Source organism: Sturnira hondurensis, unplaced genomic scaffold (assembly GCF_014824575.4).
Source record: "Sturnira hondurensis isolate 20B ecotype Veracruz unplaced genomic scaffold, ASM1482457v3 Scaffold0012803, whole genome shotgun sequence".
NCBI classification, from domain to species: Eukaryota; Metazoa; Chordata; class Mammalia; order Chiroptera; family Phyllostomidae; genus Sturnira; species Sturnira hondurensis.
Genome location: NW_028085434.1, coordinates 82,029 through 99,768, shown reverse-complemented (window position 1 = coordinate 99,768; position 17,740 = coordinate 82,029). Strand labels below are relative to the sequence as shown.

The 17,740-nt window shown below is 39.5% G+C and overlaps 1 protein-coding gene and 1 pseudogene across 1 annotated transcript; both read left to right on the top strand.

Annotated features, from left to right (window-relative positions):
• The first annotated feature begins 6,792 nt into the window (after positions 1-6,792).
• On the top strand, positions 6,793-7,774 carry LOC118997247 (olfactory receptor 10A3-like; annotated as a pseudogene).
• An 8,589-nt stretch (positions 7,775-16,363) lies between these two features.
• Positions 16,364-17,311, top strand: LOC118997249 (olfactory receptor 10A3-like). The gene has a single exon (XM_037060847.1). It carries the CDS (start codon positions 16,367-16,369, stop codon positions 17,309-17,311), a length of 945 nt encoding a protein of 314 aa, XP_036916742.1. The 5' UTR covers positions 16,364-16,366.
• Positions 17,312-17,740: the final 429 nt, after the last annotated feature.

The window sequence follows — 17,740 nt, the reverse complement described above, 5'->3', positions numbered from 1 at the left end:
TTAGAGATGTAAGTTGTTTGCTTTCATGAATCATCAATTCATAGAGGTTTACAGCTGGGGTGGGAGTTGTTTAGAAATAAGGCTGATCATGTAGAAAGATGAGACTGAGAAGAGGGAGTGATTTGACCAAAGTCATGGAAAGTAAATACTGGAGCCAGAAGCTACATGTTAGGTAGTTCATGCAGAAGGGAAAAGATGGAGGGTTGAGGTCCAGTTGCTGTTGCTGTTTTAACCACTCATGAAGGCAGCAGTTTAGATCGGTTCCATAGCTTTGTTTCACAGGATACCCTAAATTATGTTTCTATAACTAGATTTTTATACACTTGGAACTCAATAAATACTTTTCTGTCTTAGCAATAGTACTTGAATGTATTTTTTTTCCTCCAGAGTCTACTTTTAGAAGACTTTGTGATGTCCAAATTATAATGATTAAGTTTAATACAGACATTTGATTTTTTAAACATGTATTTATTTGATCACTTTTTATTGTTATTCTATTAGATTTGTCCTATTTTCCCCACATTGCCCTCCTCTGCCCATTCCATTCTGAGCTCCCACAGTCAATTAGCACACTGTTGTCCATGTCCATGTCCATGGGTCATTCACACATACTTTTGTCTAGTCCCTTCCCCTTCCTTCCACCATTATCCCCCTCTTCCTCCCCTCTGGTCACTATCAGTCTGAATTATGGTTCCACGCCTGTGGTTGTATCTTGTTCATTGGTTTAGTTTGTTCATTAGCTTCCTCTTACAGGTGAGATCATATGGTATTTGCTGTTTACTGACTGGCTTAATTGACTTAGCATAATATTCACCAGTACCATGCATACTGTCACAAAAAGGTAGGAGTTCCTTCTTTCTTTCTGCTGTGTAGTATTCCATTGTGTAAATGTACTGCAAATTTTTGAAGCACTCACTTGCTGAAGCTTTTTCCTTCTAATAGATCATTATGGCCAAACTCAGTGACTCAATTTGCCTTTACTCTCAGCTACTAATGTCCTAATGATCTGAGCTCAAGACCACATTGCATGTCTCCAGCAGGCTTGTCCATCTGTTCTCCAGGGTTCTCTGTGCTTAAATAAATTACTAATGCTTAAATAAACTTCCTACTGTGTGTGTGAGAGAGAGAGAAAAGAGGAGAGGGAGGGAGAGATGGAGAGAGAAAGGCAGAGAAAGAGAGAGGTGGGAGTGGGGGATGGAGACTGCTTAAATTACAGGGTCAGAATGACCAAAAATGGTATTTTCTATAGTCCTGAAAGCCACTTTATGGTCACAAGAATGTGCCATGGAGAAATGAACTCTAAAACTTGTAAGACAGGCAAATTTCAAGTAATTAGTCAGATCCACTCTAATGAGAAATCAGTACATTTGATGCAATTTTCTTTTTTTTCTAAATATATTTTCTTGATTATACCATTACAGTTGTTCTATTCCCCCCTTCATTACCCTCCACCCTGCACAACCCCCCACCATTCCCCCCTTTAGTTTATGACCACGTGTCTCAAGTTCTTTAGATTCTTTATTTCCCCTACTATTCTCGCCCTCACCCCTGTTTTCTACCTGCTGTCTATGCTATTTTTCTGTACCTTCTCCCCCCTTCTCCTCCTCCCACTCCCCTGTTGCTAACCCTCCATGTGTTCTTCATTTCTATGGTTCCACTCCTGATCTAGCTGTCCTCTTGGTTTGCTTTTGTTTTAGGTGTGGTTGTTAATAACTGTGAGTTTGCTGTCCTTTCACTGTTCATATTTTTCATCTTCTTTTTCTTATATAAGTCCCTTTAGCATTTCATATAATAAGGGCTTGGTGATGATGAACTCCTTGAANCTCCTTCAATTTGATCTTATCTGAGAAGCACTTTATCTGCCCTTCCATTTTAAATGAAAACTTTGCTGGATAGAGCAATCTTGGCTGTAGGTCTTTGGATTTCATGACTTGGAATACTTCTTTCCAGGCCCTTCTTGTCTGTAAGGTCTGTTTTGAGAAATCTGACAGTCTGATGGGCACTCCTTTGTAGGTGACTGTCCCCTTATCTCTTGCTGCTTCTAGAGTTCTCTCCTTCATTTTAATCTTGGGTAATGTAATTATGATGTGCCTTGGTGTGTTCCTTCTTGGGTCCAACTTCTTTGGGACTCTATGAGCTTCCTGGATTTCCTGGAAGTCTATTTCCTTTGCCAGACTGGGGAAGTTTTCCTTTATTATTTGTTCAAATAAGTTTTCCACTCATGGCTGTTTCTTTTCCCCTTCTGGTACCCCTATAATTTGGATGTTGGAATGTTTAAAGATGTCCTGGAGGTTCCTAAGCCTCTCCTCATTTTTTTGAATTCTTGTTTCTTTATTCTTTTCTGGTTAGATGTTTCGTTCTTCCTTCTGGTCCACTCCATTGATTTGAGTCCCAGTTTTGTTTCCATCACTATTGGTTTCCTGTGCATTTCCCTTCATTTCAATTAGTTTAGCCTTCATATGTTCCTCTAATTTGTGACTATAATCAACCAGTTCTGTGAGCATCCTGATCACCAGTATTTGGAACTGCGCGTCTGAGAGGTTTGCTATTTCTTTTTCACTTAGAGTTATCAGCTCTGGGGCTTTGAGTTCTTCTTGAGCCATATTTTGGACTATTCGTTCCTCTTATGTATGAGGAGCCAAGCCCTAGGTGTTCACCAGGGTGGGGCAACTCAGTTGCTGGGTGTGATGATGTACATGGGGGCGGGGTCAAAGGAAAGCAATGTCAGTCCCCTCTGCTGCCTCTGGCCACCGGGGGCTGCACAGTCCTTCCCACTGCAGGCGAATGTGCGACCGCGATCAATCTGCTGCCTTGCGCACCCATTGGGTTCACCTGCTGGGGCCTGCTCTGTCTGTCTCACTGCTCATTCCTCTGCTGGTTTATTTGTGTGCAAATGTGTGACCACAGTTAGCCTGCCCTGCACCCTTGCTGGGTCCCCGCTGCTACCCTGGCTACCTGCATATCCGGGTCGGGGGATCTTTCCTGCCGGACCCTGCTCCACTGCTGGCTCCGCCCCTCTTACTGGTCCCAATTGAAAGGTTTGTTGTTGTTGGCGTTCTGTATAGTTCAATTTTCTGTTCTTTGGCTGCATCTTTGTATACTAAACCTTTGTTGTATTCAAACTTGGTTGTGAAAGAAGGCACAGTGTTTCCACCTACGCCTCCATCTTGGTGGAAGTGGTCCCAGATATTGGATTTTTTAAACATTTATTTATTCGAACAATTTTTATTGTTATTCTATTAGCTATGTCATATTTTCACTGGTTTTCTCTCCTCTGCCCACTCCAGCCCCAGCTCCCACAATTAGCACACTGTTGTCCACGTCAATGGGTCATTCACACATATTTTTTGTCTAGTCCCTTCCCCTTCCTTCCACCATTATCCCCCTCTCCCACCCCTCTGGTCACTGTCAGTCTCTACCATAGTTTCATGCCTGTGGTTCTATTTTGTTCATTAGATTCCTCCTATAGGTGAGATCATAAGGCATTTGTCTGTCACTGACTAGCTTAATTGACCTAGCATAATATTCTCCAGTACCATCCATACTGTCACAAATAGGTAGGAGTTTCTTCTCTCTTTCTGCTGCATAGTATTCCATTATGTAAATGTACTGCAAGTTTTTGAAGCACTCACTTGCTGAAGATACTTGCTTTTAATAGATCATTATGGTCGAACTCAGTAACTCAATTTGCCTTTACTCTCAGCTACTAATGTCCTAATGATCTGAGCTCAAGACCAAATTGCATGTCTCCAGCAGGCTTGTCCATCTGTTCTCCAGGCTTCTCTGTGTCCTACAGTAAAGTTCTGCTGGTTTTCAAGCATTACTCAAAGACCAGAGGACTTTCTTCTAGTGCTAAGATGCCATTCATACCTTTGATTTCAGCATGTCAGCTGTCTTCCTTCTTCCACTTAATGGCCTCTTCTTGACCTGTGACATCCTGTAATTATAGCTGTTCACCCTCTCTCTCCATTGGGAAGTCATTTTTCTCCTCTGGAAATTTCTACAGCACTTGTTCCCACTATTGTTTTCCACTCTCAAGTGCCAGGTTGTGGGCATTTTATTTTGTAGTTAGGAGGAGGCCCTGAAGGTTCTGGGAGTGAGGCTGATAATGTTCTGGCAGAGGCATGAGGGATATATTGGAGGATTTACAACAAATGGAGAAGCCAGTTAGGAGACCATTTAATAATGGAGGGAGGCCATGGGGGAGAAGAGGGAGCAGTGAGCTGGAGTGATGTCAGTGGGGATGAATTTACTGAGGCCAGAGGGACTCCAGATTCTAAAGATCCTTGGGCCTGACAGTGAATAACATGCTGGGAACGGGGGAGAGTTGGTTGGGGGACTGGAGAGAGGAAGTGGAGAGAATTGAGGTTCTCTGCTCAGAGAGGAGCTTGGGAAGGGCAGGTGGACTGGGAGTATGATGGTCAGCTCTGCTTGGCCCTGGCTGGCCCACAGGACTCAGGGAGTATGTCTGCCTCCCACCTGCCACCTGACACTATTCCAGGGTCCACTCAGCATGGCTGTCATATGAATGGAGGGGAAGCCCTGCAGCTTGAAGATTTCTAGGAACCAATCAGAGGAATACCCATGCCAGAGGCAGAAGGGATTGCAGAGTCCTTTTCCTGTTTCTGACCCACAGGGGAACCTGAGTGCAGGGAGAGGCAGACACTTGTCTTGGGGGTAGTGGCTGAGTCAGGATGAGGGCCCAATTCCCCAGTGCAGTGGTACTTCCAATCCCACAAAGAGCCTCAAAGTTCTGCNTATTCCAGGGTCCACTCAGCATGGCTGTCATATGAATGGGGGGGAAGCCCTGTAGCTAGAAGATTTCTAGGAACCAATCAGAGGGATACCCATGCCAGAGGCAGAAGGGATTGCAGAGTCAATTTCCTGTTTCCGACCCACAGGGGAACCTGAGTGCAGGGAGAGACAGACACTTGTGTTTAGGGTAGTGGCCTAGTCAGGATGAGGGCCCAATTCCCCAGTGCAGTGGTACTTCCAATCCCACAAAAAGCCTCAAAGTTCTGCAGAAGTTGTGGATTAATTCTGCAGCCTGCTATTTCCCTGTGTTTAGTTTTTCTTCAGACATTACATTCCTTAAGGGTAGAGTGTCTATTTTCCTAATTTTAATATTTACTCCTCCGTCTACTCAATCAATATTGGTTTAGCAGCTACTGTGTCACTTATTATCTGTTTTAGGCACTGAGAATACACCAAAGAAGAGTACCAAGTTCCTGTCTTCTTGGATCTTAGATTCCAGAAGGGAGACTTAGGAAACAAGCATACAACCCAAACAAAAACAGTTTATTTTAGTTGGTGATGAATGTTATAACAAAAAATAAACCAGGGAGATGGGAGTCAGAGAATGCTGTGGTAGGTTGCTGTTTTATACCCTGTGGTCAGATAAGACTTCTGTGTTGGTTTATGGTTCAAATGCATCCCTGAGGGTACATAGGCATTCACAAGGTAGGTGCTCCTCCAGTGTTTATTGAATTACTAATGCTTAAATAAACTTCCTACTGTGTGTGTGAGAGAGAGAAAGGGGGAGAGAAAGGGGAGACAGAGAGAGAAAGGCAGAGAAAGAGAGAGGCGGGGGTGGGGGATGGAGACTGCTTAAATTACAGGGTCAGAATGACCAAAAATGGTATTTTCTATAGTTCTGAAAGCCACTTTATGGTCCCAAAAATGAGCCATGGAGAAAAGAACTCTAACACTTGTAAGACAGGCAAATTTCAAGTAATTAATCAGATCCACTCTAATTAGAAATCAGTACGCTTGATGCAATTTACTTATGTTCATCTGAGATGAGTGCATCTAAACTCAGTCTCTTTAAATGTTTCTGTATTTGTCTAGGTGTATTATTCATATACTTCATTTTAAATAAAGTAATAATTGCATTTTGAACTTGGCATTTATAATATATATAGATAAAAAATTTTGGTTTAAATTGAATAATGTTACAAGATTTTTCTGAAGTGTTTTTGCTATTTGTTTATTTAAAAATTCTGAAATAAATATACAATTGAAATTGTATACAGAGGTGTACACATCAACGTAGTAGACAATGGATTCTACATAACAATGTGTCTGTATGTTTTAAAAATAGGATTAATTTTCAACTTAACAAAAACCATGGCAGAACACATCTGCTGCTTTTTTTTTTTTTTGCAGTTTTATGGCTTGACTTGACAGCCAGCAGTCAGTTCTCTTTTACATTAATTGATTGTAGATCTTTGAAAGTGATGACAGATAAACAAGTAACCAGCATATAAGAGCCTGTTTGGTGAATCCTCACCTTTATAATGATTTCTGGACAATCGCATCTGGATGTGACATGGGGCATCCCTTATTCCTTTGATTTGGACAGCTTTGTTGAGCCTGGTGTTAGGGCACACAGCTGGAGTCCCCATACCCTTTGTGGAAGATTTCGGGATCTTCTTTGAGTACCCGAGGGACCTACTTCCTGAACCCACTCCATGGATGTGCTTGTGAATGTTGACAGTGTGTTCTCTGTTCACTACCCCTTTGGTGGCAGACAGTCCCTGTTTCTTCTTGGCACCTCTGACTGAGGAGCCATTCTGCTGGGCCCAAGTTGGAAAGCTATCTGCTGTTATTTTGTACTTTTAAAATGAGGTTTGAGTAAAAATTTTTCACTTTTTATTTGTATTTGAAAGATAAACTATTCAATATCCTAACCATTCTCAAAACTGCCAACGTGAAGAGCTGTCAAAATGAGTCATTTCATCCTTTGCTGAGAATTTCAGTCTCAAACTTTCCAAGGGGACTTTGTAATTAACATACAATGTCAATAAAAACACTGTGCACCCCACTACCAAAATGAAAAGGCAAAATCAAAGTTCTGTGGTTGAGTTCATCCTCTTGGGCTTTTCAAATTTTCCTGAACTCCAGGAGCAGCTCTTTGCGGTTTTCTTGGTTGTTCACCTGGTGACCCTGATAGGAAATGCCATGATCATAGTCATCATCTCCCTGGAACAAAGCCTCCACATTCCCATGTATATCTTTATCCTGAACTTGTCTGTGGTGGATGTGAGTTTCAATGCAGTCATAATGCCTGAAATGCTGGTGGTTCTCTCCACTGAGAAATCTACAATTACTCTTTCAGGATGTTTTGCACAAATGTATTTCCTTATTCTTTTTGGTGGGACTGAATGCTTTCTCCTGGGGACAATGGCTTATGACAGATTTGCTGCCATCTGTCATCCTCTGAGCTATCCAATGATTATGAACAAAAGTGTTTTCATGAAATTAGTAATGTTCTCATGAGTCTCAGGAATCATGGTGGCTACTGTGCAGACATCATGGGTTTTTAGTTTTCCCTTCTGTGGCCCCCGTGAAATCAGCCATCTCTTCTGTGAGTCTCCCCCTGTTTAGAGCTTGCATGTGCAGACACATTTTGGTTTGAAATCTATGCATTCACTGGCACCATTTTTTTATTATGGCTCCTTTCTTTCTGATACTCTTGTCTTACATCAGAATCCTCTTTACCATCCTGAAGATGCCATCAACCACTGGGAGGCAGAAGGCTTTTTCCACCTGTGTCTCCCATCTCACGTCTGTTACCCTCTTCTATGGCACAGCCAGTATGAACTATTTACAACCCAAATCTGGCTACTCCCTAGAAACCAAGAAAGTGATGTGATTGGCTTACTCACTTCTTACACCTCTGCTGAATCCACTGATCTACAGCTTTCGAAACAGTGAGATGAAAAGAGCTTTGATGAAGTTTTGGCGAAGAAACGTGAAATTACACACCCTCTGACTGTGCTGGGAAGCCATGAAATATTTATTTGGTCACTGTCTGACTGAAGTCTTTTAAATTTAATACATGGTGGGAAAGTTTGTAGTTCTTAACGTGAGTATGTTTAATTGGGTGAGTTTTTGGAGTCCAATAATATATTCTGGCTCCCTTTTGATCATGTCCTGTTGTCATTCATTTTTGCAGGGGTATTTCAGTTTTCAGAACATATAAAACAGTTACTTATCAATTCCACTATTATGATCCTCCAGGTCATTACTGAATTGTTATCACTAAGAAGAAGCTCCAATAAACACCTCGTTTAAGATGTCGTCATGTACTGATGTTTTATTTCCGTGTGATAAGTTCCTCAAAGTTGGCCTGATGGGATGGAGTGTATGTGCTTATACATTTTAATAGCTACTAAAGAATTACTCTTCAAAATAATTGAAACTCCAGGTGGACCTAAAGACCCCCAAGAGGGTACAGTTTCAAGTTACCAACAAATTGAGGAGATTTTAATTTCTGGAGGGAAACCTCTTCCATGAATGGCTAAATTAGTGTAGTCATTTTGGGGAGACCACACTAGTCCTGTCCTGGACTCACACTGATTATTGTTCAAAACAGGACTTCTTTGGTATTTTTCCAAATACTCATCAGAATGTTGGTGAGCAGAGAACTACATGGAACTTCCGTGAAGTCTCAATTGATGGTGTTGGTGTATTTTTTCAGGCAGAGACCACTCTTTGTCAAGACTTTTGTTAAATTTCCCTTTGTAGGCCCCAAAATGCTATGATATTTTGTTTATGAAGATAGATGATTCATTATTTTATTATAGAAAACTAAGTGATTAAGTATTTGTGCATATTTTGCATGTCCTCCAGTCATGTCATTAACTATCACATGGAGAGAAAGAAAGAATAATTTCTCACCTGAAACATTTCAAACATTTAATGTTTGCCTCCAATTTTGCATTGCTATTTATAAACAGGGAGGGGCCCCTTTATTGAATCCATAACACACGAGCTTCTACTGCTCTCAGTGTCTGCTCCAGGGATGAAACATTATTCCTACTGTCACTGAGTTGTGAAAAAAAAACTTTTAATTACTACTACCTTTGCCACAAATGAGAAGTAAAGATGCAAAGCTGGTTGAGTTTGCACAAAAGGAAATGTCACTATCAAATGGTCAAAACCAGTTTGCATAATATTTGAATGTCATATACTCTTTTCAGTAGGGCATTGAACAGGCATTTGGAAGTTCTTTAATCAGATTCTGTCCCTTGGTGTCCTGAAATGTCCTCATAGCCCTTATAGAGGGATCAATTAAATGAGGGCCATCGAGGGAAAAGCAACCTCCCAAAGCCTAAATCCCAAGACAGATACACAACTTTCATTTCAATTTTTGTTCTTTCTCTCATTTGTTTAGTCCTTCATTGAGTATACAAGTTTTGTTAGAGGTGACTTAACGTGACTGTCCCTGGGGAAATACAGTCTCTGTCCTTGAGGAATTCCAAGTTGGCATATTGGAAGATCACTGATTTTGGGAAGTCACAGAGTTCAGCCACACCATACCTCTGTCTTCAGGTGAGGAACAGAAGCTGAACTGGCAAGGTTGTACAAGTGATGATTTCAAAGTCACAGTGGTTCTCCATTTAGCTGTGACTTTGACAAAAGTTGTAAGTAAATATTTTGATTCTACACTAAAGAGCAGCAATTCTGGTGACACCAGCTTTAGTCTTATAGCAGCTAATAGGAAGAAAACCTGAAACCATGCTTTCCTGGCTTGGATGCTGACACAGAGATTTCCAACGACATGCAAGGTGGACAATAAAAGAGTGCACTTTTAAAATGTGAAACTTATGATGTCTTCCTTGGCTAAAATCAAATCAAAACACGCCCCTCTCCCCATATGATATGCTTTTCCCTGTTTTTCAGCTGATTAACTGTTATTCTCTAGTTAGACCTCCTTAAAGTGTCCTTTCCTTAAGGCAACCATTCTTGAACTCCTCAACTCTGTCCTCTTTTCTCAAATCTCCCTCTGAACTCTGTCCTTTCTTCATAGCCCTCTATTTAACTGTATATCTCACAGCAGTTGCCTGCTGGATATTTGAAAGCTCCAGGCTGCTTTGGGACACAGCTCCTTTGTTCCTTATCAAGCCCAATGTGTCCCTGGGTGGGTTTTGTTGTGACTTAACCCTGTGTACAGTCCTGGTGTACAGGAGTGGAGATGAAGGTTCTCAAGGTAGTAACTTTCATATAGTTTTTCTGCTCTTTATGGGACACATGGGCCACTTCTGCAGTTTCAGGAGTTACAGGGATTCTTGGGAGTGAAAAACCCATCCAGATTTCTCATCACATGTGTCAAGTCTTTAGATTTTCCCAACTCTGGCTTCAACCTGGCATAATAGAACTTCTTTGATTAAGCACTGAATTATCTTTGAACCTCATTCATGGAACTCAAACTTCAGCTTTTTGTGCCTGGTCATTGTGAGAGATGAGGATGCTTGTGAACCACTGAAATATTCTTTGGCTCTCACACTTCATTTTCACTGGTTCACTGATTGTACTCAGCTTGGTGGTTATCTATGTGCAGGGATCAGTGCAACACTATAACGACTATATCACTCTACTCTGCTTTGACTTATCAGCTGTCATACTTTCCTACCTTTAGATGCCTAAATTGTTGCACTGGCTAGTACATTTTCTGACACAGTTACATCATTCTAAGTCACTATTTCTGAAACCTTTTATCACTAAATTGGTGGCCTAGTATGCCATCAGGTTTTTAAAAATGTTCTACATGTGATTAAAAAGGATGTGTTTCCTTCCGAGTTTTTACACAATGTTCTCCATACATGTATTTGAATAAGCCACATTGTGAATATTTTCTTTTTCCTTACTGATTTATTTATTTCTTCTGTCAATTAAAGAGGCATGTTACAGTATGCCATTGTGATTGACACTCTTAAGTTTCCCTGTGATTCAGTCAATAAACTCTGAATATATTTTTAGCTATATTATTTAACACTTCCAGGTTTAGAATTGTTCTATCTTCTTGGAGAATTGAATATTTTCTGTTCAATTGTAATTGAATTATAATATAATTATATAAATTTCCTTCTATGTAACTACTCTTTTTGAGTATCATTTTCCTTCTTATGTTTAGCCTTTCCCTACCCTTATGATTTAGATGTATCTGCACTGAGGAGTGCTGTGGGGAAAGAATAAATCAGGACAGCAGTGTTGTGGTTGGGGTTCAATTTTAAAGAGGTTAATTTGGGAGGATCTCATGGGGAAGATGCACCTTGGGCAAAGGGACATAAGGGAGTTAGAGTTTTCTGAGAGCGTAGTCCATGTTTAGGGACAAAACAAAGGCAGTAGCTGTGAGATGAGAACATTGCTCATGGGTGTGAGAAAGAGCAAAGCAGCTGCATGGCTGAATGGGAGTGAACAAGGTGGAAGTGTTGTGTCAAAGATGAGCCCAGAGAGCTGAGAGAGTAATGCAGTCAAAAATCTTTAATGTACATTTTTTGACTTTGGCTTCAACAGTGAATTGGATAGGGTGCTATGGAAGTGTTTTGAACTGGGGAAAGGAAGGAAGGAGGAAGGAAGGAAGGAAAGAAGGAAGGAAGGAAGGAAGAAAGGATGGAAGGAAGGAAGGAAAGAAGGAAGGATTTATCTGTAGATTATGGCAATTATCCAATGAGAGAAGGAAGTAATTTGGACCAGAAGGTTAGATTTAGTAAAAATGAGAAACTTTTAGTCCTCCTCTGAGAATGTTTTATTGATTTTACTTAAAAGAGATATTACTTATTTATTTTTATAGAGAGGGAAAAAGAGAGGGAGAGACATATCAATCAGTTGACTCTCTCACACACCCTGAGTGGGGACCAAACCAGCAACTGTGGCATGTGCCTTGACTGGGAATCAAAATGGCAACCTTTCACATTGTAGAATGTTGCTCGACCAACTGAGCCATACCAGTCAGGGGCTGTTTTATTGATTTTAGAGACAGAGGAAGGGGATGAGAGAGGTTGGGAGAGAAAAGGAGAGAAATGTCCATTGTCTGCTTCCCATAAGGGCTCTGACTGGAGATAGTATCAGCAGCCTTTTGGTTTGCAGGACAGTGCCCCAAACAACTGAGCCACCTGGCCATGCCTGGGAAAGGTGAGGATTTTTAACACTGCATTTTGAAGATGAAGCCAAAGACAGGTTATTGGTTTTGATATGCTTTGGGAGGAAAAATGGATTCCTTGGCTTTTTTCCTGTGAAATTAGAAGCTTTAAGCTGCTGTTACCTTGGATGAGGAGTGTAGAAGGTGGAGCACGTTCTAGAAAAGGACCTAGAGTTCATTTTGGACACATTAATAAATAAAAATGTGTCTACTTAATTAAAAATATTTTGTATTAATAGCCTATATTTCTATTCTGACTGCCTATAAACATGAGAGATACTTGAAGACTACTTAAAATTTTCTGAGACTTTAGCTTTCTTTTTCATATTTTCTTGTTGTTGTTCAGTTTTATTGCAAAGTATGCTATGTATATAATTGGCATGTATTTGAATTTATTAATATTTTGTTTCTGACAAGGACATAATCAATTTTTATCCATATTCCATATATGTTTGGAGAAAATACAGTTAGCAGCATAAAAATTGTTGTTTCTGTCTTATATTTACTCTCTCTCATTATCATCTGTTAAATCAAAATTTTATTATTAAAATATTACCACCTGTATGTTTTTTTGTCTATTTTTTATGTCAATCATTGAGGAAGAAATGTTAACCTTTCCAGATTTTGATTTTTGTTTTATTAGTTTTGTACTATTGTTAGGAGTTACAGTTTGATATTAACAACATTACATCCTTTTTACCCCCATTAGCATGTATCTGAAGTTTTTCTATACACTTTTCACTGAAGTCTGATACACACATGGGAAAGTGTAAAAGTTGTTACTCCACATCTTCATGACTCCTCACAGAGTACACATCACCTGTATTACCATTGCCGACCAATAAATACAAACAAATCAGTATGATGAAAGCCCTCATGAGATTTTATGTGGCATGGGTCATGGGCAGCATTTCCCACACTTGGCACAGGTGACTAGTTCACACATGGGGTGTTATCCAACCATGCTGAATGTTATGGGAAGGGCCCTTGGATTAGAAGCTGTGAATGGAAACCTCCTTTTCTCAGGATCACTGGTATAGTTTTCAATGCACACAGATCACAAGAAAGAAGCCTTATTGCTGCCAGGAGGGATTAATTTCCTGAGAATGAATCCTACTGCAGGCATGTGGCAAATATAAGCAGACAAAGGTAATCTGGACACATCCAGTTCTGAAGAAAGCCAAGTTCTGCAGACTCATTTATGTCTTTACTCTGCTGGGACTGAGCCAATGGCTTACTAATTGTCCAAACCAGTTTGGACTGATCCCTGAGTCCCTGGCTCTCACATGTATCTCAGGATACTAGTGATGTTATGTTTATGTTATGGACAAGGTAACAGATTCAGAGGAGATAAATGACTTGTTCTAATCAACAAAATCGTCCAGATTGTATGATTCCTAGTTTAAAATTTCTATCTATGAAAACAATTGTCATGACTATTTTTTCTCAAAAATTTTCAGTGACTCAAATGACCAAAAGTTCTTGGATGGGGGTGGGGCATCCAGGCTTTCTACAAAGCTTCCCTAGACTGCCTTCACTTGTTTCTAACCACAACCAAACTGTGCCCCCATCTAATCAGATGCCCTGCCTGTAGGTCCCCTGCCTTTGCTCACACCCTCACCCCTCACCCCTCATACCACTCTCTTTTTTCCCCATTTACAACCTTTATGCAGCCTCTGCTTTTACCTCCTGTTGAGGGATGTCATGGTGAAACTGAGTCTCTTGTGTGAAGAGGCATTTTTCCCTGTGGGAATGTGAGGGAGGGATGGCTCCAGGTATGTGCTCTTGCGCTCTCTTCCTAGAGGGGCCACATTTAAGCCTCTTTAGTTATTATGGAAGAGCGTTTTTGAAGTGATTTCACATTCCCCAGGGAGGGGTTGTCTAGGGCATACATTCAATGTCATATAACGTTCTAGAATCAGTGCACTAAATCACTGAGTTGTATATACAAAAAGGTGGCTTTGGCTACAGGAAGAACTCCTGATACAGTAGTGGGAAACTTAGAGATGAAGTCAATAGAAAGTGAAGCTTCTGCTTGTGTGCCTGCTGGTGGGTATTCCATGTATATTTCCTTTTTATGATAGTTGGAGATGCAGTGGAAGCGATTTCTCTTCCCTTGAAGGTGAGAGGGAAGGAATCTCAGGAATCAAGAGACATAGCTAAAACATTTGAATCAATAGACTCTTGGTTTTGATGCTATTTGGTTTTTCTCTTCTTTTTAGAGAAGAGCTCAGGCAACAATTAGGGGTAGAAGTATTTTGCATGAACTAATCACCAAATCTTAAGTGGTTTGCAACTGGCAGGGAACTTGCTAATTAAGTCTAATTCTTCTCTTTTTCAATTGCAAGGATGAAAGCTACAGAAGGGAGTGATCAGATGGTGTAAGGGTCTTCTAAGTTACAGAGAAAAGAAGAGCATCTCTGGTCAGCTGCTCTTCATCACTCACGAATGTTCTGTTCCATAGCTCTCTCACAGTGAGTCCTGAAAGGTTTTCTTCTTCATTTATGTAATACCCCAGATTTTCTGATTTTGAGAAAACCTATCTATTTTTAAATGTTAGCAACTGAATATATATTATTCTCTTTTTCCCATTAGAAATGGGTTTTAACTGTTTGATCCTGTGACTACATTTTAGTAATTTTAGGTGATTTTTGGATATACAAATTTTAATTATTGTGGTTAACAGAGGCATTTAATTTTAATCGATGATCATGGTCAAGCACAGAAAGAAATCAGCCTGCCTTCTGCCTGCTAATGTCCCAGTGATCTGCACTCAGACAATATTAAATGACTTCAGCTTACTTTGTCCTTACTGTGTTCTGGGTTTCTCACTTCTCAGGGTGTGCTTGCTGCTTTGCAAAACATCACACAAAGGACAATAGGCCTTGATTTTAATAATAATAATATGTCATGAGATACCTCTGACCTGAGCATCCCTCTTTTCTATTTTCTCCTTCCTTGTAATGTGACTTCCACTGATGACACCTATGATTATGGTTGTTCACCCCCACCCCAACCCATTCAGAATTAATCTGACCCTCTTTGAAATGTCTAACCCACTTGTTACTACTTTTGCTTTCCAAAAGTTTTGTGTGCTGGTTTCACTTTTTAAAGATACTCTATTCCTTAAAATTATCATGGATTTCCTTATTTCCTTTCTTTAATCATCAAATATCAATCTAGCATTTATTATTGGTTAGGGATTATTTTAGATATTGTGACTATAGCAAAGAACCAAAAAAATCTTTGAATCCTAGTATTCATGTTCAATGAGGAAGTTAGATTATATATATAATATATATATATTTACTTACATGTAAATTATACCATTTAACTTATAGATATAAATTAGTTTATAGGTATATGTTAACTATATATTTATAGTTATAATGTCAGTTGGTGGCCATGGAGAAAATAAAGCAAGGTATCATGGGAGGCGTTTGAGGGTACTGAGGGAAGGGTGGAATAATAGTTTATGTCACCTTTCCAGCTCTCTGTAAAGCTGTAGGATCAAATGTGTGCCTGAGATGACTGAGCCTAGAAAATCTTAGTTGCTTAATCAGTGTGTGTTGAATAAGTGATGATGAAATGAACTGCTTTATGAGATGCCAAATTGAAGGAGAGAAAGGAGAAAAAGAAGGAGAGAGTGGAAACAATGAAATTAGTATCAGAATGACCAAAACTGGACTTTTCTTAAATCATTATGGTCACATGTATGAGCCAGAGAGAATTGGCTCTTAAAATTTCCCATGCAGTCCAAATTTAATATAATTGGCTATGACCAATCTATGCATAAACCAATAAGCCTGGAGGTAATTCACATTATTTTCAGATCACTTAAGATAGGTGTATCTGAAGGACAACTCCTTTTGTGTGTTCTGTGGCATTTTCATAGTCAGCCAAGTCACATACATGTATGATAAATATTTGTAACAAATATAAAACAATGTTGCTGTAACTTAGAACTATGAACTTGTTATCAAAATTTTGTGGATATCTTTTTTCATTTGTCAAATTTTTAGTATTTCATTTTTTGTAGTCTTAAATTCACATCATTTAAAATTGGTAAAAATGAATGATACCAATAGGAATGTCATGAAGATAGAATCTAAATTATTCATTTTGTTTTAAAACCGTGTTTAAAGTTCAAACTACATAATGTAAATGTTGGAAAAAAAATTTTGATATATTTTGTACTTTACAGACAAGATTTCTGAGTCAGAATTCTTTACTTCCTCCTTTCATTTGAAAGATTCATTAGTCTGAGAAACTGGTCATTCTCCATAATTGCCACACTGAGTTCCTGTCTGGGTGAGTTCTTTTTTTGGATCATCTGCCAAGTACACCTGGAGTAAGGGTAGATAATAACTCAGCTATTGGATGGTGACTTCAGAACTCATATACTATGTCTGTATATGTGAAACATGGTGTACTACTGAAATGAAAAGGCAAAATCAAAGTTCTGTGGTTGAATTCATCCTCTTGGGCTTTTCAAACTTTCCCGAACTCCAAAAACAACTCTTTGGGATTTTCTTGGTTGTTTACCTGGTGACCCTGACAGGAAATGCCATGATCATAGTCATCATCTCCCTGGAACAAAGCCTCCACATTCCCATGTATTTCTTTATCCTGAACTTGTCTGTGGTGGATCTGAGTTTCAATGCAGTCATAATGCCTGAAATGCTGGTGGTTCTCTCCAGTGAGAAATGTACAATTACTCTTTCAGGATGTTTTACACAAATGTACTTCCTTATTCTTTTTGGTGTGACTGAATGCCTTCTCCTGGGGACAATGGCTTATGACAGATTTGCTGCCATCTGTCATCCTCTGAGCTATCCAATGATTATGAACAAAAGTGTTTTCATGAAATTAGTAATGTTCTCATGGGTCTCAGGAATCATGGTGGCTACTGTGCAGACATCTTGGGTGTTTAGTTTTCCCTTCTGTGGCCCCCGTGAAATCAACCATCTCTTCTGTGAGACTCCCCCTGTGTTAGAGCTTGCATGCGCAGACACATTTTGGTTTGAAATCTATTCATTCACTGGCACCATTTTAGTTATTATGGCTCCTTTCTTTCTGATACTCTTGTCTTACATCAGAATCCTCTTTGCCATCCTGAAGATGCCATCAACCACTGGGAGGCAGAAGGCTTTTTCCACCTGTGCCTCCCATCTCACGTCTGTTACCCTCTTCTATGGCACAGCCATTATGACCTATTTACAACCCAAATCTGGCTACTCCCCAGAAACCAAGAAAGTGATGTCATTGACTTACTCACTTCTTACGCCTCTGCTGAATCCACTGATCTACAGCTTGCGAAACAGTGAGATGAAAAGAGCTTTGAAGAAATTATGGAGAAGAAAAGTAGACTTACACACTCTCTGACTGTGCTGAGAAGCCATGAAATATTTATTTGGTCACTGTCTGACTGAACTCTTAAATTTAATAAATGGTGGAAAAGTTTGCATTTCTTGGCATGAGTATGCTTAACTTTTTGAGTTCTCCAAATCTGCTAATATAGTAGGATTATCTATATACATTTTTTTCATAGATGCATTATATTCCTTTATGTTGGGTATAACACAGTTTCTTCAAAATACTGTTTATTGGATGCCATACAGGTGTTTGTTAGACTTTTGTACCTTCAGAGTATGCTAAATAAAAACCTTCTGTTATATATTCATAAATACTGGTGCTTTAATTTCTGCAGAGTAGGTTTTCAAACCCAAGTTTGATGAGTTAGAGCAATTGTGAATTTGCAGCAAACTTTCATAAATATTACCTAATTACTCTTTAAAATTTCATCAATAGACT

Coding starts and splice junctions, on each gene's coding strand:
- LOC118997249 (XM_037060847.1), top strand. CDS start 16,367: ATGAAAAGGCAAAATCAAAGTTCTGTGGTTGAATTCATCCTCTTGGGC.